Source organism: Glycine max, chromosome 1 (assembly GCF_000004515.6).
Source record: "Glycine max cultivar Williams 82 chromosome 1, Glycine_max_v4.0, whole genome shotgun sequence".
In the NCBI taxonomy this organism is placed as follows: domain Eukaryota; kingdom Viridiplantae; phylum Streptophyta; class Magnoliopsida; order Fabales; family Fabaceae; genus Glycine; species Glycine max.
This window is the reverse complement of record NC_016088.4, coordinates 51,008,825-51,033,660: the sequence shown is the minus strand read 5'-3', so window position 1 is coordinate 51,033,660 and position 24,836 is coordinate 51,008,825. Positions and strand designations below refer to the sequence as shown.

General features: G+C 31.8%; 4 protein-coding genes and 1 long non-coding RNA gene across 5 annotated transcripts; 1 reads left to right on the top strand and 4 right to left on the bottom strand.

Annotated features, from left to right (window-relative positions):
* Positions 1–288: 288 nt before the first annotated feature.
* LOC121174971 (uncharacterized) lies at positions 289–1,820 on the top strand. The gene is made up of 3 exons (XR_005891840.1): positions 289–481; positions 996–1,236; positions 1,547–1,820. It is a non-coding gene; the product is annotated as an uncharacterized lncRNA (long non-coding RNA).
* A 2,548-nt stretch (positions 1,821–4,368) lies between these two features.
* LOC100799114 (uncharacterized) lies at positions 4,369–5,558 on the bottom strand. Its single transcript, XM_003516487.5, has one exon. The coding sequence runs from the start codon at positions 5,529–5,531 to the stop codon at positions 4,578–4,580; it is 954 nt and encodes a 317-aa protein (XP_003516535.1). The 5' UTR covers positions 5,532–5,558; the 3' UTR covers positions 4,369–4,577.
* Positions 5,559–13,651: 8,093 nt separating this feature from the next.
* LOC100802325 (uncharacterized) lies at positions 13,652–14,654 on the bottom strand. The gene has a single exon (XM_003517099.5). The coding sequence runs from the start codon at positions 14,604–14,606 to the stop codon at positions 13,731–13,733; it is 876 nt and encodes a 291-aa protein (XP_003517147.1). The 5' UTR covers positions 14,607–14,654; the 3' UTR covers positions 13,652–13,730.
* Positions 14,655–16,268: 1,614 nt separating this feature from the next.
* On the bottom strand, positions 16,269–18,042 carry LOC100801793 (uncharacterized). Its single transcript, XM_003517098.5, has one exon. The coding sequence runs from the start codon at positions 17,728–17,730 to the stop codon at positions 16,855–16,857; it is 876 nt and encodes a 291-aa protein (XP_003517146.1). The 5' UTR covers positions 17,731–18,042; the 3' UTR covers positions 16,269–16,854.
* Positions 18,043–21,082: 3,040 nt separating this feature from the next.
* Positions 21,083–22,202, bottom strand: LOC100801249 (uncharacterized). The gene has a single exon (XM_003517097.4). The coding sequence runs from the start codon at positions 22,098–22,100 to the stop codon at positions 21,228–21,230; it is 873 nt and encodes a 290-aa protein (XP_003517145.1). The 5' UTR covers positions 22,101–22,202; the 3' UTR covers positions 21,083–21,227.
* Between the last annotated feature and the right edge of the window lie 2,634 nt (positions 22,203–24,836).

Sequence of the window (24,836 nt, the reverse complement as noted above, 5' to 3'; positions counted from 1 at the left end):
ACATGTTACATAGTTTTCCTATTCCCTAGCACAAAGGTCCTTTATGGGTTATCTATGGGTGATGCAAAAGTGCTCATTTTTCCTTTTTGCTTGAACAATCAAGGAGTAGCTGATTTATTCTATATAATCTTGTTTTAATCTGAAGTTTGTGCAGATTGAATTGTTGTGTAATTTTTGCCACAGAAGATAAAATATCAGAAGAATTGCTTGATTTTATCTTTCATGCTTGAAGTTATAAGAAGATTCATTAACTAAGTTGCATCCAAAATGCTAATTTTGCAGTCTGTAACTGGGTGGTTCTCACAACACATGATCAATTGTATTAGACAACGTCTTATAGTGCAATATCTATCAGTATTCCCCAAGCCTGGTGCTGAGAATTTACTCAGAGCTGCCACTTTAAAGTTTGAAAAATTGAAGAGGGAGTGCTATAGGCATGCCATGAAGCTCGATGGAGAAGAATGCCAACAAGCTAATTTAGGTTGTCTCCTTTTTATTTTTTCCTTTTCTTCCCGATTCTATGTATTGATATTGTTTTAGTATATAGTAATAGAGCCAACAAATTGTTGCCACACCCAATAATATGATATAAGAAGAATCATTAATTTCAAAACACTTTCACGTCTAGTTACTAGGCCTTTATTAGTTATTGCACTTCTATTTCTCAAGAAGTCCCTACATAATTTATTTCAAGTATTTTATTTTTTAAACTCGTAAGGAAGAATTCTATTCAGATACTTCCAAGTTTCGTGGCAAAGTTTTTTTGTTTCCTCAAAAGGTTATTAGTAGCAGAATTCATGAACGGAGTTAGAATTAGAACAAATTTTATTTGATTATTTTGTTATCTAATATGATTGTGAACCAATTGGAAGATTTGTTGTCGTTGTAAAACAATAACTTAATATCTTTTCCAATTAAAAATTTCTATTTTCTGATATGTTAAATAGTATTTTAATCGAGTAATTATTGATAATTTTTTTGTATATGGAACACAGGTTTGGAAGAGAATGAAGAACTTGACAATGTTGAAGATGAAGAGGATGCAGCTGAGGGTAATGATAGTGATGAAGAATGGGAAGAAGAGCATGAACTGGTAATTCTTGCCTACACTTTCTGCTTTTATGTTTTTCTCTCTGGATTGTGTTAATAATGGCTTTTAAATTGGATGTTTTTTTAACTTATGTTATTGACACATGTAAGCTGGAGATAATGAAATGCCCCTGCCGTCTGATTCCTGTATCCTTTTCTATTCCATCATGTACTCTTTAAGTTAATAGAGATTGAAATATCATTATTGCATCACAAATTTTTCTGACGAGACGATGGAACTAGAAAATTCATAATTACATAATTCACTCTTCCTCATTGCTGCTTTTTTAAATTTTGTATGTAGAAGTTAAAAATGTTTCACATTGCTAAGCTATTAGATTAGACAATACATTGAACTTGCTTACTGGTCGCCTGGCAATGCATGGATTTTTATGCTATAAGTTAGGTTTCATCAAGGCTTTCAAATGGCACTTTTGAATTCCTTTATAATATTCAGACATCAACTTTGAGAATCTTTCAAGGACTCATTTGCAGGATCTTTTTGTTAACTTCCCTCCTAATGAAATTGATTGTGACTATGTGCAAGCAAATGTCAGCGAAGAAGAATATCAAATATACGGGGAAGATAGTGAGGGCAATTACTCTGACGAATGATTTCTGACATTCAGAGTCATCAAATACACATAGGAATGTCAATGTTTGTAGAAGTTACATAGGAGGGTAAATATCATCTAAAGATTTGTTGATTAAATATCATCATGGATCCCCGAGTTATTTATAAGAACAAGTATCTCTAATTACATATTAGTGAAACACAGGAGAGAAAAAATAGTAGAAGTAGATGGAAAATAGAAGAGAAATGGGCATGATTGATTTAAGAAAATGAATTTTCATTTTATTTTCTATTCTTATGTTTAATTTATCTTTTGTTTTTCAACATGTTTTTCAAGATGTCTGCACAGATGGATGAAAATTATTATTAGTAAATATGAGAAAAGTTTTAAAAATAATTTGTGGTGGAAACATAATTTGTGAAGGATTAGATTGAATGTTGAACATTTTACTAAATTGAAATACATTAGTATTCCGGTGATGGAAGTTTTATGATACTTGTGACAATTAAAAATAAAAGTGAGTGGCATCTCACTATTGTGTGTACTAAATTCCTCTAAGTTAACTACAGGTCATAAATGTAATGTGAAAACTTGTGTGGACGAATGATTCTGGTCATGTAATGGAAAACTGTCTTAGTTGTATTTTATTTTTATTTTTATGGTTTTGATAAAAATTATGTTTTATATAGTTCTTGCAAAATAAATTTATTTTGTTATGTTATTTGTTTTAATCATTATAATATACTCATTTTTCTTCAAAGGGTTTAACTCAAAATGAACAAGCCATTTTTTTATGAAAAAAATAAACAATATTATAAGGACTGAAATGAAAAATATATTAAAACTAAAATAAAAAGATTCTTTTTTAAAAAAATTACAAGGACCAAAACTTAAAAAAGTGATGTATCATAAGAATTAAAAAAAATATATTCAAATTCTGTTTTATTGTCATGTTTTCACAACTTCTGCTTGGACTAAAATATTTCATGAATATTAATTATAGGTGTTTGAACTGAGCTACATCAATTTGAATATGTAAAATTCATTTTATTTTGTCATATTCCCCAATTGAAATTAGAGATTCAATGTATGATAATTTTTAATACAAATATTTATTAGACAAATTATCAATGTGGGACTTTAATTTTAATCGAAGAATGATACAAACAATATTATCTAAATAATTATATATAAGTCTTTGGATGGGTCTTGTACAAATTGAGGCGCCATTTGGGTATCTTTGGACCAGTAACCATTAAAGAAGCCCCCTCCCAGCGGTTATAGAGATTAATCATATGAAGTCTATCGTAATAAAAATAACAGGGTATTCATTTACTTCTTCACTCTTCAGTTTATAAATATGATATATATAACGAAGATATTCACAATTGACACTAGTATATCGTCTTTAGTCTTGCTTTGGTATTAAAAAAACTGATTAATAGCGAGCAGATATTTGTGTGAAAAATTGTCTATAATCTATACTCCTTGTTTATTAAATGCACAATTCCTTTCCCAACCCCTCCACAACTTCACTATAATTTTCTAGTCACGCTCTTTCTAGTTGGTAGTTGAAGATACTGATTGTAGTTAACTGATGAGATACATATTGGTATGGTCTTGTCACATTCATCCCTGCTAGTTCTTTTGCAGTTATTTGACACATGTTGCTAAAACCATCATACTTTTCTGAATGTGTGGTTAACTAATTACTTAGTCACTCTCTGATTTTTACTTTAGTGCTTCTGTTCTAATAATTTTAGGTGTATAATGAGAAAACAGATAATATTTGGAATAATATTCGGTTCAATTTAATCATTCATTCTGAACCAAAAAAACGATAATTAACTTTTTAATTTATATGTAAGTCTCCTATTTTAAGTGCTCAACTTATCCTTATTCCGGTTAAAAAAATAGATTCAATGATTTACCATGCAGTTGTGCACAATTATAACTGCAATAATTATGTAGTTGATGGGACCAAGATGGGGTGATGGATGGATGATAGCCCATAATTTGAATAATGACACTCTGGAAGTTTCCGGGGTTTGGGAGAAAGGAAGTGGATGAGAGTATGGCAAGGAAGATCTTATTATAATGGATATGCAGTTTAGCTTGAAAGGTCCATGTTCTTGCAAACACTAAGGGTGCATAAAAAGCATATACTACGGTGGCTTATTAAGTTATTTGTAGAAATAGGTCCTGTTCAGATAAAAGTAAAAATTTTCAATAAACATTTATAAAAAAAATAAAAAGATAAAATAAATTAAATATTTTTATAAATTAAAATTAACTTATATGTAAAAATTAAAATAATTTTTTTGAAGTTAAATGTGAGATTTTTTTTTAACATGAAAGCAGATACTATGGATGATAGTCCTATTGCGTTTATTTAATTAATGATTTGTGTTCTTAGGGTTTTCCTTTTCATTTTACAACCCTATTTGAAAATAGGATCTCATACAAATTATCCAAGTTTTTCACCACTTACCCAATCTTAGTGACTTTTTCGAAAGTTTCTTTTGGAGCTTGTTACAATGATTTCCACTATATCATTTCTGTATTAATTTCCATTCACTCTAACCGTGTGGTATGTTAGTGCCATGCTGATACACTGTTTAGTTTATATATTCCACTTAATTCTGCAAGAAAAGTAACATCACCAGTTACATTGTTCCTGTTTAATCATAAGAAAATGTTTGTCGATCTGAAAAATAGAATATGATGAATATGCTAAACAAAAGAAAGTAGGAAAGATAAAAAAAAATTCAATAAACAAAACCAAGATGATGGAATAAGAAAAGAAAATGTACAATTGCATCAATTACAACTTTCTTTAATTACTAGTACAAAACGTCAATTAGGTTAATTTGTTTGTATAGATCCTCTGACATAGTGACATCTACATGCGTATCATATTCTACCTGAGGGAGAAACTATATTCAGAAAAGACACACGAGTATTAATAAGGTGCTTAAACAAGCAATCCAATCCATTTTCAAGCCCTTCAATGACTACCACCACAGCCTCAAGCTCTTTCTGTGCAAATTGAATATTCTCAGCCTCAAAATCCTTGGTTGCATTATCCATGACCATTCTGCAAAGTGCAAGGTCCACCTTTTCAAGTTCATTCACATTCTCCACTTGATTGTTGCATTGAAGCTGAAGCACCCCTTTCCGCATCACTCTTGACACAAATGTCCACTTATTATTAATCTTTGACCTCAAGATTGGTGAAGAAAGAAACCCCACAAGTGACTGAAAGATGGAGCTGGTGATCAAACTAGCTTCTCTTAGAACCCTGACAACTGCTGAGAGGTGGTGATTGAGGTCCAAAGGAGGAGATGCCCCAAATGATGACCCTTCAGTACTGTGCTTCAATAAAACAAGAGATTTTGTGCATTGTTTCCTTGTGTTTCTTCTGAGAATCCAATATGAAGAAACATGGCTTTCAACCACCAAGTCTCCAACTTTTCTCCTTCTAAGGGCTGATTGAAGGCCTCTAACATTTCCCTTCATTTGCATGATTGCATCCCTTGTTTCTCCCAATATGTCCAAGAATCTCACTGGACAATCTAGCAACTCATCAACCCATTTTTGGTTGTGATGATGAGATAGTGCTTGTTGGGTGAGTGGCAACTTCAAAAGATCTTCCATGCACTTGTACAAGTTTGCAAGGCCTGAAAGACCAAAGAAAATTCTCTCCACCTCAGAGGAAGATGATGTTTCCCATGATTTGAGCTTGTTCAGCTCCTCTTCAATTGGAACTGTGCTTGGATGTGATCTAGTTGGCAAGCTTATGGATCGAATGGCATAGCCACGAGAATGTTTTGGTGAAAAGGTAGAAGCCATAGTTGCTCTTTTCATTCTTATAAGTGAAAGGGTGCTTAATTATAAGTTATATGGCACTGGTGAGTGCTTATATATATATATATTCTCCTATTAACAATACCAAGGCATGTACGTATGGTTTTACCGTATTGTGGGTTTATAAAGTTATAATATTATGTGGTTTTTGGATGTTGTTGTCACGTCTTCTCATGTGTTTACATAGGGTGTAGGGTGGACCTCCCAAATTGGCTCTGCTGTCTTTTTTATCTCACCGTCCCTCATGTGAGTCACTCAACTTCCATACAAAATCATGCACATTAGGGCCCATTTAGGGGCGCTACACAGTAGTAGCCTAGCATCCTCTAGTTAGGTGAGATTTCTGTGGAGAATGACTCAACATTATCTTGGCTTAAACTTTGAATTTTTATTTTTGAGATGAGAATTGGTATGACTAGCTACATGCATGTTTGATTTACCATCTAACTTTTTGTGTATGAATTTTGAGACAAAATTAAATGAATTAACGGAAATTGAATGAAAAAAAAAGTGTATAAACTTTTACTAATATCCTTTTGTTATTAACCTATGAATATATCTTATTTTTAACTGAAATTTGAGTAATTATTTTTAATGAGATCTTATCTACAATATTCAAATTCTAGAATTTGAGATATTCAAATATAATTTTACTTGTACCAATAATATATTTTATAAAAAAGAATTAAAATATAAAACTAATTTAGCAAATAACGAAATCAGTTGCTAATTCAGTCAATCATTGTTCTCATCCTAAGAAATATTTTGATTAGCGATCGATTTAACAACAACAACAACAACAACAACGCCTTATCCCACTAGGTGGGATCGGCTACATGGATCAACTTCCGCCATAATGTTCTATCAAGTACCATACTTCTATCCAAATCATTAAGTTCGAGATCCTTCTTGATAACCTCTCTTATAGTCTTTTTGGGTCTTCCTCTGCCTCGAATTGTTTGTCTTCTCTCCATCTGGTCTACTCTCCTCACTACAGAGTCTACCGGTCTTCTCTCTACATGCCCAAACCACCTAAGTCTATTTTCCACCATCTTCTCTACAATAGGCGCTACTCCAACCCTCTCTCTAATAGCTCCGTTTCTAATTTTATCCTGTCGAGTCTTACCACACATCCACCGCAACATCCTCATCTCCGCTACACCTACTTTAGTCTCATGTTGGCTCTTGACCGCCCAACATTCTGTTCCGTACAAAATCGCCGGTCTTACCGCAGTCCGATAAAACTTTCCCTTTAGCTTGATCGGTACCTTTGCATCACATAACACCCCCGATGCTTTTCTCCATTTCATCCATCCTGCTTGAATGTGATGATTCACATCCCCTTCAATTTCTCCATCATCTTGTATTACAGACCCAAGATATTTAAACCGTGTGACTTGAGGGATAATATGGTCTCCTATTTTCACCTCTGAGTTAGATACCCTCCTACTTTTGTTGAACTTACATTCCATATACTCCGATTTGCTTCTGCTTAGGCGAAAGCCATGTGTTTCTAGAGCTCGTCTCCAAGTTTTCAACCTCTCATTCAACTCCTCCCTCGACTCTCCAAGGAGGACTATGTCATCTGCAAAAAGCATGCATCTCGGCGCTATCTCTTGGATTTGTTCCGTGAGGACATCCAGAATTAAGGTAAAAATGTAGGGGCTAAGGGTTGACCCTTGATGCAAACCAATTGTGATGGGAAAATCGTCTGACTCTCCACCCTGTGTCCTAACACTAGTCGATACCCTATCATACATATCTTGGATAGCTCGAATATATGCAACCCTAACCCCTTTCTTCTCTAGAGTTTTCCACAAAATCTCTCTAGGCACTCTATCATACGCTTTCTCCAAGTCAATAAAAATCAAGTGCAAGTCTTGTTGGTCCATGCGATATTGCTCCATCACCCGCCGTAATAAATAAATCGCTTCCATGGTCGACCTTCCCGGCATGAAACCAAATTGATTCTCAGTAACTTGAGTCTCCTTTCTTAATCTCCGTTTGATCACTCTTTCCCATAATTTCATGGTATGACTCATGAGCTTGATTCCCCTATAATTTGCACAATTTTGTATATCCCCCTTGTTCTTATAGATTGGCACTAACGTGCTTCTCCTCCATTCCTCCGGCATGAGTTTTGACCTCATAATTTCATTAAAGAGTTTGGTGAGCCACTCAAGACCTCTATCTCCAAGAGTTTTCCACACTTCAATAGGTATGTTGTCTGGCCCAACCGCCTTACCGTTACTCATTCTTTTCAACGCTTCCTTTACTTCCTGTTTCTGAATCCGACGATAATACTTATAGTTCCGGTCCTCTTCTCTTGTGTCTAGACTGCTAGAGTCGTATCCATATCCATCATTAAATAAGTTGTGGAAATACACCTTCCACATTTCCTTGATATCTTTTTCATGCACTAAGACTTTGCCTTCTTCATCCTTAACACACTTTACGTGATCCAAATCTCTAATCTTCCTTTCTCTACCCTTAGCAAGCCTATATATAGATCTTTCTCCGTCCCTGGTTCCTAGAGCTTGGTATAGTCCGTCAAAAGTTTGGGCTCTTGCCTCACTCACCGCCTTTTTGGTTTCATTTCTAGCTATCTTATACTTATCCCTAGTTTCAGAATTTCTACACCTAGACCACTCCTTGAAACACTCCTTTTTTACTCTAACTTTGCTCTGAACACTTTCATTCCACCACCACGATTCTTTACCCCTAGGTCCAAAACCTCTAGATTCACCCAACGTCTCTTTAGCCACTTTAATAATCTCTTGGGACGTCTTGTTCCACATATCATTTGCACTTTCTTGTGATTGTCCACACCATCCCTCCCATATCTTTTGTTGGAAGATTCCTTGTTTCTCACCCTTCAAGTGCCACCATTTGATCCTTGGTGCTACCATAGGACTTCTTCTCTTTGCCCTATCTCTAATTCTTACATCCATAACCAAAACTCTATGTTGGGTAGTCAAGCTCTCTCCCGGGATAACTTTACAGTTCAAGCAATACTTCCTATCAGACTTCCTGATAAGGAAGAAATCTATCTGAGAACATGTCCCTCCACTTTTGTAATTGATAAGATGTTCCTCTCTTTTCTTAAACCATGTATTGGCTATAGAAAGATCCAAAGCCTCCGAAAACTCCAAGATGGATTTACCCTCCCCATTCATCTCCCCTAGGCCAAAACCCCCATGCACCCCCTCAAAACCTCTATCCACGCTACCTACATGTCCATTGAGATCCCCTCCTAGAAAAACTTTCTCTCCTTGGGGTATATCCTGAAGTACCCCTTCTAGATCCTCCCAAAATTTTACCTTAAAGTGTTCTGCTAACCCAACCTGAGGTGCGTACCCACTAATAACATTAAAGGTGTCCTGTCCCACTACCAATTTTAAGGCTATGATACGATCTCCTACTCTTCTTACATCTACGACATCCTTCTTCCACTCCTTGTCCACAATAATCCTTACCTCATTTCTTGATCTGATTTTTCCCGTATACCATAGCTTAAATCCCGAGTTGTCTAATTCTTTCGCTTTTTCACCTGTCCACTTAGTTTCTTGTAGGCACATAAAATTGATCTTCCTCCTCACCATAACATCCACTATTTCCATAGATTTTCCAGTAAGTGTGCCTATATTCCATGTACCAAAGCGAATCCTCCTGTCATGAACTAGCTTCTTTACCCACACCCGTTCACGAAAATGTGGGAACCCTTGCTTACTTTTCACTACATCCGGGGCGGCGATGCAGCGATCGATTTAACAATGATTAAATTTTAGCAAGTCATCTAACAATTTCCTTACTAGAATGGTGGCTAAATTGGTAACCAAGAATCACTTGCAACCAATTATAACGACTAATATTTAGTTATAAACAACCAACTATTATCTGTAGCTAAATAACAAATTGTGCAACTGACAATCAAATCGGTCGTTATAGTCATCAGCGATGGAGGATTTGGCAACGGCATCTAATTGGTCACCAATTCATTCTATTGCTATTTTACTTTTTCCTAGTATTGGTAGTATTATAGTTAAAATAGAAAAATAATAACATAGAAGAGATATTTTTAAATAAAAAGCTTTCACTTTTAATATTACTTATCAATTAGTTAACAATATATTTTCCTTTTTGTGAAAATAAATTAATAATAAATAAAAATTAATATCTTCTTTTTCAAAAATCCTGCTTAATTAATATACTTTAAGGTCGGCCTTGATTTCTGTTTTACTAATGTTAGAATGATTAGATATGCATAGTTGCAACTTCCTCAGAAACTTGCATGCCTATAATTCTTTATAGTAATTAACTGCATTTATCAATTTAATAGGTTCTTTTTTCTCCTTAACAAAACTGATTTAGATCACTGTCTTTCTCGTTTTCTCTAATCTACCCCTCTCTTTTCTTTTCTTCTACTCTCGTTGCAAGAAAAAAAAATGATGTATAGCTATTTGCAACATCATTGCTCTCTAAGTTTTTAATTTTTTATCGTCACTGAAGTCATCAATGCCCTGTTCGTGCATGATACCTATGGATTGTCTTCGAAAGTTTATGGACTTGTATTGAGCTATATGATTGAAGATATATATGACAAATTTCAGATTCAATATATTTCAGTACCTTTTTTTTTTGTCTTTTTGTTATTGAGTGGTGGCTATAAAGATTGACAAAAAAATTATTATAATTTTGTATTGCACGAACGACACTTCCATGCCATTCCCCTTTAAGGATTGCAATAATCATCATTAGTTGTTACACCTAAAACGTGTTCACATGTATATGTATCTTTCGGAAGAGACATTGTTTTCGAAACAGTGACGGACACTAATGTGAATGTGTCTTCTAATGGAATTGGAACCTTAATTCATCACTTTATGAAGGGCCAATATCTTTTATTAAACCTAGGTTTTGTTTAATTGAAATAAAATGATAAAATTAATGTATGTAAATATAAAATAACATCAGTAAAAATTGGCGTGAGGACTGTTAACTTGCCTAAGCACAACCCTTGTTTAATACTTGAATATGCCACGTAGCTATAGCTATATTATTCTCCAATGGTTCATATCTGCCTGCAACAAAATATTACTTCTCTTTCACTTGACCTTGAAATCTTTCTTAAACCACATATGGGGAATAATTAAGGAGGTTAGACATACCTCACTCTCACATGAGTGTAGAAACTCTCAAAAGCCAGCATGAATTGCTTATCACATCTATGCTTGTCACCTTGTAAGAAATTGTCCTTCGATGACATGCACAACTAGCAATCTATCTACACTGTGCAAAACAGCAAAAGAAATTGATTTTCTTTTGTCTAAATTACTAATTTAGTCCCACTATTTATTTATTTATTTTATTTAATTTAATTTGGTTCTTCTTTCAATGAAAAGTTCAATTTCATTCTTTATTTTTAAAAATGTTTTAATGTAACCTTTTTCGTCCAATTGAAACTAATGCCGTGTTGAAGCATTGAAGATTTTTAAAAAAATAAGAAAACAAATTGAGTACGGAAATGATTATATTGAAACATTTTAAAAAAGGAGATATTAAATTCAACCTTTTATCACGTAAATAAATTGACCTTAAAACAATAACATTAATAAGAATTTCTATAAAACAAGCTCATATTTTATTTTTCTTATCTTTTCTTAATAATGAAAAATAATTTGAAAAAAAAATAAATCGATCGCGAGAACTACTACTTTAAGAAAAAAAATATATATAAATTAATAATTTGAAATCCAATTTTGAATTGATATTTGAATTAAACATTAATTGATGTTATATTCGACAAACGGTTCAAAGTAGTAATTTATCCTCTCTTTTTTTTACCTTACAAGGGAAAATAATTTCACTTCATAATATAAAAAGAAATTGTATTTGTACAGTAAATTTGTATACAACAAATAGAAAGATAATAAAAATGAGATAAAATAGATGATGTGTGATAAGAATAAAATAATATCATAAAAAATATTGTGTTAATAATATAATTTTAAGAGAAATGTTAGGAAAATATTATTTAACACATTTAATTAGTTAAAATTTATTGAAAATTACAAAATTAAGAAAAAAATCATTAAATATGATGTGAGATCCATTAAATTTAATTATTTTCAATAAATTTCAATGGAAAGAGTGTGTCACAGAATGTGTTCTTCGAGAAATGTTAGAAATACATTCTTTAATACACTTTTATTGATTAAATTTTATTTAAAACTACAAAATTAGAAGAAAGTCATAAGACCTATTAAATTTTATCATTTCCAATAAATTTTAGATAATCAAAAAGTATGTTTAAAAGAGTGTATTATAAAGTTAAAGATATTTCTCCTTTTGATAATTGTTCGAAATATCTATATTCTAATATGTCACTTTTCAATATAGGATGCATAAATAATGTGAAAGTATAGAGATAAGGTTAATACAGGCCTATGTGATACACAAGTCCAGTCCATAGATCACGGGCTGAGTTATGATAATGGGCCGAAGTAGTTGGGGGGGTTTGTGTGAGGAGGAAAAATAATATTCAAGAGTGTCACATCAACAAGTTAGTTTATGAGGGAGGGTTTCATATACTGAGGCTCACTTTATCTTAGTAACATATAGAGAATATTTTTTTGCTAATGTAATTGCCAGATTCCCTCAGCGTTAGGAGTGTTTTTTTCTCTTCTTAATAACACGAATATCTTTCATTAGAATAATCTCGCACGTCAGTCGATTGACAAGTTATTTGACTTCCTTTTTCTTTTCTTTGTTTTTTCACTAGAAAAATGTATTTTTTCGACAGATTTTAAACACTTTCTCCATGAATTTTGAAAGAAGAAAAAAACTAAATTTAGACGGATTTTTTAACCAAATATATTTTGTTCGAACAAGCTTTGTTGCAAATTAAAACATTTTAAATATACAAATATTAAAGATTTGTGTATTGAGAATACTCTTTTGTGGGAGAACATGGGAATAACTATCAAATCAAAATTAAAAACAATTGACAGTTAAGGTTAAAATATTTTTAAATGTAAATTTAAATTTAATATAACTATCAAATCTCTAAAATTAAAAATAATTAATAGTTAAAATTTAATTTTTATTTGATAAATCTAATAGAGATTTGATGGTTATATTAGATTTTAATTTGAATATAAAAATATTTTAATCATAACCGTATATTATTTTTAATTTTGATATGATGATTGTTATTAATTTTTTTCATGTTCTCATATAAGATTCTTATGTTATTTTAGTTTTGAACATATCTCTCTCATGAAATAAAAGATATTTTTTTTATTTTTCATAAGACCATTTACTATTTATGGAAAAATGATTTTTTTCTTGAAAAGGTTAAAATGTATTCCATACCCCAAATGTTAATATTATCAATATAAAACTTTAATTTTGAGATAATTATTTTTTTGATGAAAGAGATATGAATGATTAGAACAATGAAGTAACAGCTCTTTTGGACATAGGCAAAACATTGAAGAAATCAAATCCCATTTCTAATTTCATCGTAATCACTTGCTAAATGGTCCAAAACCATTTTTCAATATCAGAAATTGATACCAATGCAGAGGTAAACAAAGTCAATTTAAAAAATCTCACACTAAATCATCTCACAACACAGAAGCAATCCTTCTACAACAGCAGCTCATAAGTGTCCAGCAGCCCTTTGGCTGCTCAGCAACCTGTTGCCAATTTCTTCCCTGCTGTGAAATTGTGTCCTCTTTCATTGGTGTCTCTCTTTCATGTTTAATGACTTCCATTATTTTGAAAATCCCTGACATAAATATGATGCTTGACTACTTGCTACCTTTCCAACTTTGACCAAAAGTATTAGTGAAGTGATCGTTTTTCTATTAAGTTTCTCTGCAAAGTGCTAAAGACAAGTTAATTATTCCACTTGCTTAATGGACATTATTCTTTAGCCAATATTAGTAACTATAGTGTTTAGGAAGAGAACATGTTATAAGTGAACCGTCTGTCCGTCTGAAAAGAAAAGGGTGACTTGACACAGAAGAAATCAAATATTTTCTATGAACTTTTCGTTGTATTTGATTGTGTAACTATCGAATTGTATATATATACATGTAAAAATTGATGATACAAAATTTTTGCATCTTCAGCAGAACCCTACAATTTGGATGCTTAGCAGGATTTGGTGACAGAATTACAATTGAGCACTCTCTATTGAGTCATTATGTTCAAAAGGTTGGCTCTTGTTCTAACCAAGCGCCTAAACATTCTCTCCAAACCATTTTCTAGGCTTTCAATGGCATTTTCCAAAGCCTCCAATCTGTCACGGACACTCTGCACCTTGGAAACATTAGTACCTTCACTTAGAAGGGTGCTTAAAGATGCTTCCACACACTGCAACTCATTGAAATTCTGAGAGTCTTCTTCACATGATATTACCCTCTTCTTATGCATCAACCTTGCCACCATCAACCATTTAGTTGACTTTGACTTTGAAGCAGGTCCAGCCATGTAAGACAAAAGGGATTGCAAGATGGACATGTTCATTGTGATGACCTCCCTAAGAACTCTGATCACAGCAGCAAGGTCTTGATCTTGATTCAAAATTGGGTATACTCCAAATTTGCTTTCCATCTGTTTCAAAGATGTCATCAACTGCTTGGCATTCTTCTTCATCTTTTTTGTGAAGAAGTTATATTCAGCTACACTTTTTTCAATACTCGAATCCCCCTTTCTCCTTCTAAGAGCAGAATGAAGTGCTTGAACATTTTCCTTAACTTGTGGCATGGTGTTCCTTGTAATGCCACAAATATCCAAAATTCCCACTGAACCATCAAGCAATTCTTCCATGCATTTCTCACCTTGATGGTTAGAAATCACTTTTTGCGTTGATGCCACATTAAGAAGATCTTCCAAGCAAATATATAAATCTTCAAGTAAGGATAGGCCAGTGCCAATTGATTTAGATGTTGAAGTGGATGTGGCTTCCCATGTCTTCATTTTGCTTAGTTCCTCCTCTTTTCTAATGGAGCTAGGATGAGATCCAGAAGGAAAACTATTTGAGCGAACGTGGTACAAGCTTGCCATGGTTACTTTCTCTTTTGTTGTTTGTTCTTTTTTCAGAGAAAGTTCAATGTTTTTGTGCTCTTACCTTGCCAGTTCTTCATCTCTTTATATATAGTGGACATTGATAATTCATTAATCATTCTAATATGCCAAGAAAAAGGACAAGTTCATTAATCAATATGCACAGAAAGCATGTGGTGCCCGCACGAGATTCCCTTTGAATTAGGTAAGATTGTCACACCTCTGCCTTACATTGTGAGATTACATGTGATATTCTGCAAGATACAATAGTAGTAAAATGGGGTTTTGTGTATAACTGGCATGCCCTCTGAGTGTTGGTAAATGGTAATCATAAAACCTCACTAGAGCATCTCCAACACGGTGTTTCATGAATTGCTTAAAATTAAGCAACGTTGGTTAACAAATTTTCATTATTTGAGTAGATGACTTCGCAGTGAGTTGCTTATATAAGCAATCCTTGCTTAATTCATTCTTACTAATTAAATAATCATTTTTCAATTACAAAATTCAATGTGCCTCAAGTTAAACACTCACTTTAGTAATTTTTTAACATTAAAGTAAATTTTTGTGTAAAATTTTTAAATATGTGTGGCATTGTAGGGCTTACAAATTTAAGATAAGCAACTCATTTAAAAATCATGTAGATGTCCTTACTCATCAACTAGTTTGATGTTTGACTCCTCGGCTTCCACATTACCCTCTTTATAATTGTTGCTGCTTGTTGGTTCAGAGATGTCCACAGAGTTGTCTCAATATGAAGGAGCTCGAACTGCAACATGAATTGGAGTTGTTTTTGCAAGGTTGAGATCTTGATCTCATGAGATATAATAGAAAATGTACAATAATTCAAGTGACAGATAAGTTGATTACAATTCAAAGGACAAAATGATGCGCAAATTATAGCATTAGATTAGTTAGGTGTGTGCACGAGTGCCATTTGCTCAAAACTTCAACAATTACATAATTAAAATTAATATATTCAAAATAATTAAAAATATCATTTTAAAATAATTAACAACTATATATATTTAATAAAAATCAAACTATTTAACAAATTAATTTTTTTTTACAATAAACACATTTGTAAATTTTAATTATAAACTGACAAAAATCAAACACATGTTAACATAATATCTATTATAACAAAAATGAAAACTTAAATTTAAATAATTATATATTTACATTTATTATATTTATTTTTGAATTTATATATTTTATATAGATATTGCATCACTATTATTACTTTGAAAAAAATCATAATAAATTTAAATAGGCTTAACATTTTTTAAAACTGTTCAGATTACAAATATAATTAATCATTTCCTTCAATTTTAATGTAATTATAATTAATATGATATTAATTATTTTATAAATTGATAATTTTATACATACACATATATTTTAAAAATAATACTAAATGTAAATATATTTTTAATAAACTTGTGTAAGGCATGAGTTTAAAATCTAGTATATGTAGTAAAAATTACTTTGATGAACCTAGTTTTATGGACTGTTGGTAGAATTCTGTTGTGGGCTGATGCTGCTGGTTTGGAGCTATGTTATTGGCTGTTGCAGTCTTGGGATGGCAGATTTCTTTTGGTTTACTGCTTTGGAATACGCCTGGAATTATGTAAGTATGCTGCTAGTATGCCTATTGCTTCGCAGAGGAAATTAGTGTAGATGAAAATTAAGTACTGTTCTTTGCATGGCCATGGGAGGCTGTCCTAAGGAAGAGATAGGCTATATAACATGGATGATTTTTCTGTTAGCAAGTCTTGAGTAGAGGAAGTGTAGATGCAGGATTGTTGCAAGTCAGAATTGCTCGAATTTTATAAATTATTGCTTTTTTCCCCTGTAATCCTCTATATGGGAGTACTTATCAGGTTCTCTAGTCTGTTTTGCAGGGTTTGTTAAGGAAAATTGCTTTTTTGTTCTGGTTTTGAGGAATGTTTTGTGTTAACCGACCGGCAAGTGCACCAATTTATCATAAGTAGTAAAGTATTCGGAAGTTAGCAGTTATCATTTTGTTAGGAGGTTTGCTAGTTACACATTATTCTCTAGGGCAAAGGTGACTTAAGAACAAAAATATATCGAAATATAGAGTAAAAACATTTCATTGTATTTGATTGTATAACTATTGAACTGTATACATATGTACAAATTGATGAGGCAAAATTTTCAAATCCTCAGCCGATCCCTAAAATTTGGATGCTTTGCAGGATTTAGAGAGAAAATCATGACTCTAATCTTATTGAGTCGTGATGTTCAAAAGGCAGGCCCTTGTTTTAATCATGTGCCTAAATACGCCCTCCAAACCATTTTCTATGCTTTCAATGGCATTCTCCAAAGCTTCCAATCTTTCATGTGCACCCTGCATCTTTGCAACATTAGTACCTTCACTTAAAAGGGTGCTTAAAGATGCCTCCACACACTGCAACTCATTGTAGTTCTCTTGGTTCTCTTCACATGCTATCACTCCCTTGTGCAATAATTTTGCTACCAATAACCATTTGGTTGCCTTTGACTTTGAAGCAGGTACGGCCAAGAAAGCTAACAGGGATTTGAAGATAGACATGTTCATTACAATAACTTCTCTAAGCACTTTAATCAAAGCAGCGAGTTGTTTGTCTTGATTCAAGAGTGGGGATACTCCATGTTTGCTCTCCATCTGCTTTAAAGATGTGATCAATTTCTTGGCATTCTTCTTCATCTTCTTTGAGAAGAAATTATATTCAGCTATAATTTTTTCAATGCTTGAATCCCCCTTTCTCCTCCTTCTAAGAGCAGAATGAAGGGATTGGACATTTTCCTTAATTTGCAACATGGTGTCCCTTGTGATGCCACAGATATCCAAAATTCTCACTGATCCATCAAGAAGCTCTTCCATGCATTTCTCACCTTGATGGTTGGAAATCAGCTTTTGGGTTGATCCCATGTTGAGAAGATCTTCCAAGCAAGTATGCAAATCTTGAAGCAAGGATAAGCCAACGCCAATGGACTTTGATGTGGATGTAGATGTGGCTTCCCAAGTTTTGAGGTTGCTCAGCTCTTCCTCTACTGCAATGGTGCTAGGATGAGATCCATTGGGAAAACTAATTGAGCGAACATGAAACTTGTTTGCCATGGTTACTCTTTTTATTATGTTCTCTAACAAAGGAAGCTCAATGTTTTTTTGCTCTCACCAAGTCCTTAGCCCTCTATATATTGGGGCAATTGGTGATTCATTCCTATCGGTCAAGAAAATAGGCAGCACAGCTAACCTCTCACAATCAACGTGAGCATGTGGTACTAGCATGTGTTTCCTACTAATTTGATGAACTTGTCACGTCTCTGCCAAACATTGTGCACTATTATTTGTAATATAATACAGTCCATAATGATACTGAAATGGGTTTGAGGTGCATGACTGGCGTGTCCTGCGTGTGTTGGCAATCAGAAAACCTCATTAGTCATCAGCAAGTTTGCCTCCTTTGCTGCCACATTGCCTCTTGATTTCAGAATATAAAAATGGTTTCTTTTAAGCTATAGGTGTATTCACTCCCTGGCTTGTCTCTCAACGCCAAGGAGCTAGAACTGCAAAATGGTGTAATAAATGGCCTTTTGGATTGCTGAGATCCGGATCTTGTGGGATGTGAATGTGACAAATGGACAACAATTTGAGTTATATATAATTTTGATTACAATTTCGAGAACTAAATGGGTTATTTCACGTGTGCACGAGTGGCATGTCTCCCTTGTTGGTTTTACCAACCATTTCATTGTGTTTTAAACCAATGAAGAATCCCTTTCCTTTATTTGCTTTTGTTGAGAAATCTTGTGGTACATATAAAGGACGAGTATCCTACAGTCCCATTTTGTTGGTAAGTGCTCGGTAGAAACAAAAAACAGTTAACGCAAACATCACAGATTTTCAATTCTCAAAATCAAACGGTAATAAAGGTTTTGTGTGCACAAGGGATTTTGTGCATGGACACATCATTTCTGTTTACAATGTGGCTCTTTTGATGCGTACTCATAGACCTTAATTCAATGGTTGCTTGTTATCTTTTCACAAGGGATTTTGTGCATGCACACATCATTATCTTTTTGTAAATACTAACTAGCTAGACCAAAATCAGACATCTATTTCACTCAAACTTCCCTTATTTTCATTTAATCACTCAAATAATGATAGACATATTAAATATAAATGCATGCATAGTGTCTCCAAAAACTAGATTACTGTATATGGTTTATCGGCATTCACCAACTAAAACTCTTTCACTGATACCCACATATGACTAATTAACATGTAGTCACAACTAACAGGAAGCCAACTGATTGCATTCTCTCAATTTCTTAGTAGTATCAAGGCACGAGACAGAAAAAAAAAAATCTTTTTAGGTAAATAGTCACTTTTGTCCCTCAATGTAAAGAGTGCAACAAATATGTCATGTCACTTTCTTTCCTGACCGTTAGTAAAATAGCATACGTGACATGAAAGGACAAATTTATCGCTGAAATGATTGTCAGCATAGGTACATATTTGTCATAATATTTTTTTGACTTTTTGTCTTCCCACTTGACTGATAAATGCGTTTGAAAGATGAAAATGCAAAATTTAATTCCTGAAAGTATAAAAAGTACGACAAATATATACAGACATTAATAATAGATTGTGATTAATTATTATTATTATTATTATTATTATTATTATTATTATTATTATTATTATTATTATTATTATTATTATTATTATGTGTTTATAATTTACTACTCTTATTTGTTTAGTCCTTATGTAATATATTTTTTAAATTTTATTTTAATATATATATTTTTATTATTTCGATTTCCTTGTCAAACCTTAATCTTTGTTATTAAAAAAAAATTTATCTTATACCTCATATTTAGATTGAAAATAATATGTCAAGAATTTTGAGTAGAAAAAATACAATCGGCCACCGAACCAAATGTATTTATTTATTTATTTTAAAAAGAGAATTTAATCAATTTTTTTTATAAAAAAACAAATCTCATAAAATTTAAACTAGATAAAGATAAAGTGAAATTATAAGTCTTTTTTTTTAATCAATAATATATATATATATATATATATATATATATATATATATATATATATAATATATAAACATCTCAAATATGAAAAAGACTTATAAACATCTCAAATTATAAGTCCTTTTATATTTAATCTAAATATGAGGTATAAGATAAAGTTTTTTTTTAATAACAAAAATTAAGGTTTGACAAAGAAATCGAAATAATAAAAATATATATATTAAAATAAAATTTAAAAAATATATTACATAAGTACTAAACAAATAGGAATAGTAAATTATAAACACATAATAATAATAATAATAATAATTAGTCATAATCTATACTCAGAAATTAAATTTTAGATTTTCATATTTCAAAGGCATATCTGTCAGAAAAAGTCCAAAAAATATTATGACAAATATACCCCTATGCTGACAATCCATGTTGACAATCATTTCAGGTAGAACATATTTGTCACACTTTTTACCGGAACAAAATTTTGTATTTTCATCTTTCAGTGACGCATTTGTCGAGGGACAAAAGTGACTATTTATCCTATCTTTTTTTTTTCTGCTATTAGCTATATGTCAATGTCATTACTGTATTCTGAACAAATTGAGACTAATTCTGCACAATGCAATTTTTTTCTCAAATCCATCATTAAAGGAAAAGATTAATAATTAGAGCAGTAGGCTTTTTCCATTATCCATTTTTATTCATTAGGTCACTGACTCACTATATATGTAGTTGAACATGTAGACCTGATCAGAGGAACATGCTAATTGCAAATTCCTCAAGAAAAGCATTTGGCACGAGAATTTGTTGTTCCTTCTCCAGCCAAACTATCATCATTGATTCAAATAAGAGCCTCGATGACTTGATTAGAGGCTCTGTCACAGACTCGGACCTCAACTCTATCAAATATATTACACATACTTGTTCTCTCAGTTTTGATCGCTGAAACTGTACCGAAAATGCCAAAACTTGGGTGACTATAGAACTTCAAAATCAACCAGAGAGACATCCTAACCAAATTGAAAGGTCAAGAGACACGCTTTCTAAATTTGCTTCAACTATTAAAACGAGCACACACACACCAGCAGAATTAGCTTTTGCACCCGCAATTCCATATCTTTCATTTGTACGTTAAACCCTAAGAAAATTGGTATCCAAACTATTAGTAATGTTGGAGTGACAAGTGTAGCTGAATATTTCCGCATGGATAGAAATGGGCAAGTTGGATAACATATTCTATTAAGAGAGACCCATAAACCTTGTAATTGCCTCCTTGCACATTAATAGAGATCACCCTTGTGTTTACCCGGTATTCCCTAACAAGTAACAAGTTAACTATAATTTTAACCTTAGATATTCGATAAATGTAAAGGAATCTTGTAAAAAAGGTGCCTTAAAACAGAAATATATCGAAATATAGAGTATAAACATTTCATTGTATTTGATTGTATAACTATTGAATTGTATACATATGTACAAATTCATGAAGCAAAAATTTTCAATCCTTAGCGGATCCCTAAAATTTGGATGCTCTGCAGGATTTGGAGAGAAATTCATGACTCTCTAATCTTATTGAGTCATGATGTTCAAAAGGCAGGCTCTTGTTTTAACCATGCGCCTAAATACGCTGTCCAAACCATTTTCTATGCTTTCAATGGCATTCTCCAAAGCTTCCAATCTTTCATGTGCACCCTGCATCTTTGCAACATTAGTACCTTCACTTACAAGTGTGCTTAAAGATGCTTCCACACACAGCAACTCATTGGAATTCACTTGGTTCTCATCACATGCTGTCACTCCCTTGTGCATTAATTTTGCTACCAATAACCATTTGGTTGCCTTTGACTTTGAAGCAGGCACGGTCAAGAAAGATAATAATGATTGGAAGATAGACATGTTCATTACAATGACTTCCCTAATCACTCTAACCAAAGCAACAAGTTGTTGGTCTTGATTTAAGAGTGGGGATACTCCAAATTTTCTCTCCATCTGCTTCAAAGATGTGATCAACTTCTTGGCAATCTTCTTCATCTTATTTGAGAAGAAATTGTATTGGGCTATAATTTTTTCTATGCTTGAATCCCCCTTTCTCCTTCTAAGAGCAGAATGAAGGGATTGGACATTTTCCTTAATTTGTAACATGGTGTCCCTTGTGATGCCACAGATATCTAAAATTCTCACTGATCCATCAAGAAGCTCTTCCATGCATTTCTCACCTTGATGGTTGGAAATCAGCTTTTGGGTTGATCCCATGTTGAGAAGACCTTCCAAGCAAGTATGCAAATCTTGAAGCAAGGATAAGCCAATGCCAATGGACTTTGATGTGGATGTGGAAGTGGCTTCCCAAGTTTTGAGCTTGTTCAGCTCTTCCTCAACTGTAATTGTGCTAGGATGAGATCCATTGGGAAAACTATTTGAACGAAAATGGATCTTGTTTGCCATGGTTACTCTTTGTATTCTGTTTTTTTTTTTTTTTATCAAGGGAAACTCAATGTTTTTGTGCTCTCACCAAGTCCTTAACTCTCTTTATATAGGATCTAACAACTGCGAGTCATGATTCATTCCTATTGGTCAAGTAAATAGACAGCAAAGCTAACCTCTCAATCAACGTGTGCATGTGGTACCAGCATGTGTCTCCTATTAATTTGGTGAACTTGTTACGTCTCTGCCAAACAGTGTGCACTATTATTTGTGATATAATATATGCCTCAATGATACTGAAATGGGTTTGAGGTGCATACTTGGCATGTCCTCCGAGTGTTGGCAATAAGAAAACCTCATTAGTCATCAGCAAGTTTTCCTCCTTTGCTGCCACATTGCCTCTTGATATCAAAATATAAAAATGCTGTTGTTTAAGCTTCAAGGATATCCATTACCTGGCTTGTCTCAAAGTTAAGTAGCTAGAACTGCAAAATGGTTTAATAAATGGTTTTTTGGATTGATGAGATCCTGATCTGGTGGGACATGACAAATGGACGACAATTTGAGTTATATATATAAATTTTCAATTTTGATTACAATTTCAAGAACAATATGATGCCTTATTTCGCGTGTGCACGAGTGGCTTGTAACCCTTATGTCTCCCTTGTTTATTTTAACTCTTTTATTATGTTTTAAACCAACCAATTAAGAATCTCATTCCTTTATTTGCTTTTCTTGAGAAATCTTGTGATACATATAAAGGACGATTATCCTACGGTCCCATTGTTATTGTTAAGATTTGGGAGAAACAAAAAACAATTACACAAACATCATGGATTTTCAATTCTCAAATTCAAACGGTAACGAAGGTTTGGTGTGCAAAAGGGATTTTGTGCATGCACACATCATTTCTGTCTTCAATATTGTGGCTCTATTGCTGCTTATTTATAGACCTTAATTCAATGGTTGTTTGTTATCTTTTTCACTCGATACTGTCTAAAAATACTAGCTAGTCCTGTAGACTTCCAATTACAAAAGTATACTTCATTCTTCCCTACAATATTCTTGACAGTGATACCCACGTAGGCAAAGAATTTCTTCGTCAGCTCGAAGCTATTTGAGCATTTTTACAAGACTTGAGAGAAGAATTCAACCAGAATACATTTCGGATTGCGTAACAGTGAATAAGAAATAGAATACACGAATTTATTATGTGGTAATACTATTTAAAAAAAGGCAGAAAAATATAGGTTGATTGCAAAAAAATCATGATTTAAAATACAACTTTATCAATTCATTGGTTTTAAAATTACTTATTTATTAAATTAAATTTTTTAATTTTGTTTTTTAATTTTTTTAAAGAAAATTATATTATTAAATATAATTATTTTTGCTTTATTATTTAATTTACTTAACATATTTTTTAGGTAAATATTTTTATTTAAAATCTGAATTTTCTAATATAATTATATTACTAAATATAATTTGTTTGTTTATGTCATTAAATTTAATTAAAAATGAGAAGACTTTTTGTTTAACAAATTATTCATAGAAGAACATTATATTTCATTATAATTATTAGTTGAAACGGGACTACAGCAAAAAATAATTACTAATTAAATATCTTTAAAGATATTTTCAATATATTTTTATTAAAAAAATAGTTCATATTTAACAGTTATCAGTATTTTTTTAGATATTTTAATCTTTTTTTTCATATTTACAAGTCATAAATAATAAAAATATCAATTATTATCACTTAAACCAAAAATAAATGCTAAATAAATATTTGTAAAGATATTTTTAATATATTTTTATTTAAATATATTTTTAATAAATATTTTTAAAGAAATTTTCAATATAGCAGTTACTACTCTTTGAAATTTTATGTCTATTGTAAAAGACAGATGTATCAATTATTTATTTTTTTAGTGTGTTTTTTAGTTTATTTTAATATTACTAACTAATTTTCTTATTTTTTTAATTAACAAACATAATAAAAAAATATCAACAGCACATAAATTTAACTACAAAAGTATATACAAAGTAACTAAAAAATTGTACTCTAATTTTATTCAATTTTTTTATTTTTCTTTATCTGTATATCTTTTCTTTAAAAAAATAAAAAACAAAATTATAAAATTTAATTTAATAAATAAGTAATTTTAAAACCAATTAAAAAATTATATAATATAATATTTATATTTTATAATATTTTAAATAAAAAAAATAAAAAGGAGAGAGAAAGTCCCAAGTAGTGTATATTGTGAATTAAATTGGAAAGAATGTAAATTGAAAAAAAAAAAGTAAGAAAGAGAAGGTGTATTTAAGAAGAAGAAAAAAAAACCTAACTTAATTGACATGTTTTGTTTATCAAATTGTGAACCAAACCTATGTATAACAGATTGGTTTTGTGCCTAGTAATAACTAATACTACTAGCTTGAGTACATTTGAGAACTATTTTAAGTTAGTTTTGAATTATTTTTAATAGTTCAAAAACTTGGTTAATTATACCAGTAATACACTACTTTAAATAACATTTTAACTACTGACTTTTATCTTTTTATATACTATTTTTTTTATCTTGAAATTATTTTGTAAATTTACTTTTACCTTTTATAGTATAAGATTTTTTTTATTCATAATAATCAAAAACAGGTATTGAAAATTTACACTAACATATGCATCCTATTAAATCAACTGAATTAGATCCATTAGTTTTTTTTTTTTTTGACAAATTAGTTCTTCTTTTTAGT

Coding starts and splice junctions, on each gene's coding strand:
- LOC100799114 (XM_003516487.5), bottom strand. CDS start 5,531: ATGAAAAGAGCAACTATGGCTTCTACCTTTTCACCAAAACATTCTCGT.
- LOC100802325 (XM_003517099.5), bottom strand. CDS start 14,606: ATGGCAAGCTTGTACCACGTTCGCTCAAATAGTTTTCCTTCTGGATCT.
- LOC100801793 (XM_003517098.5), bottom strand. CDS start 17,730: ATGGCAAACAAGTTTCATGTTCGCTCAATTAGTTTTCCCAATGGATCT.
- LOC100801249 (XM_003517097.4), bottom strand. CDS start 22,100: ATGGCAAACAAGATCCATTTTCGTTCAAATAGTTTTCCCAATGGATCT.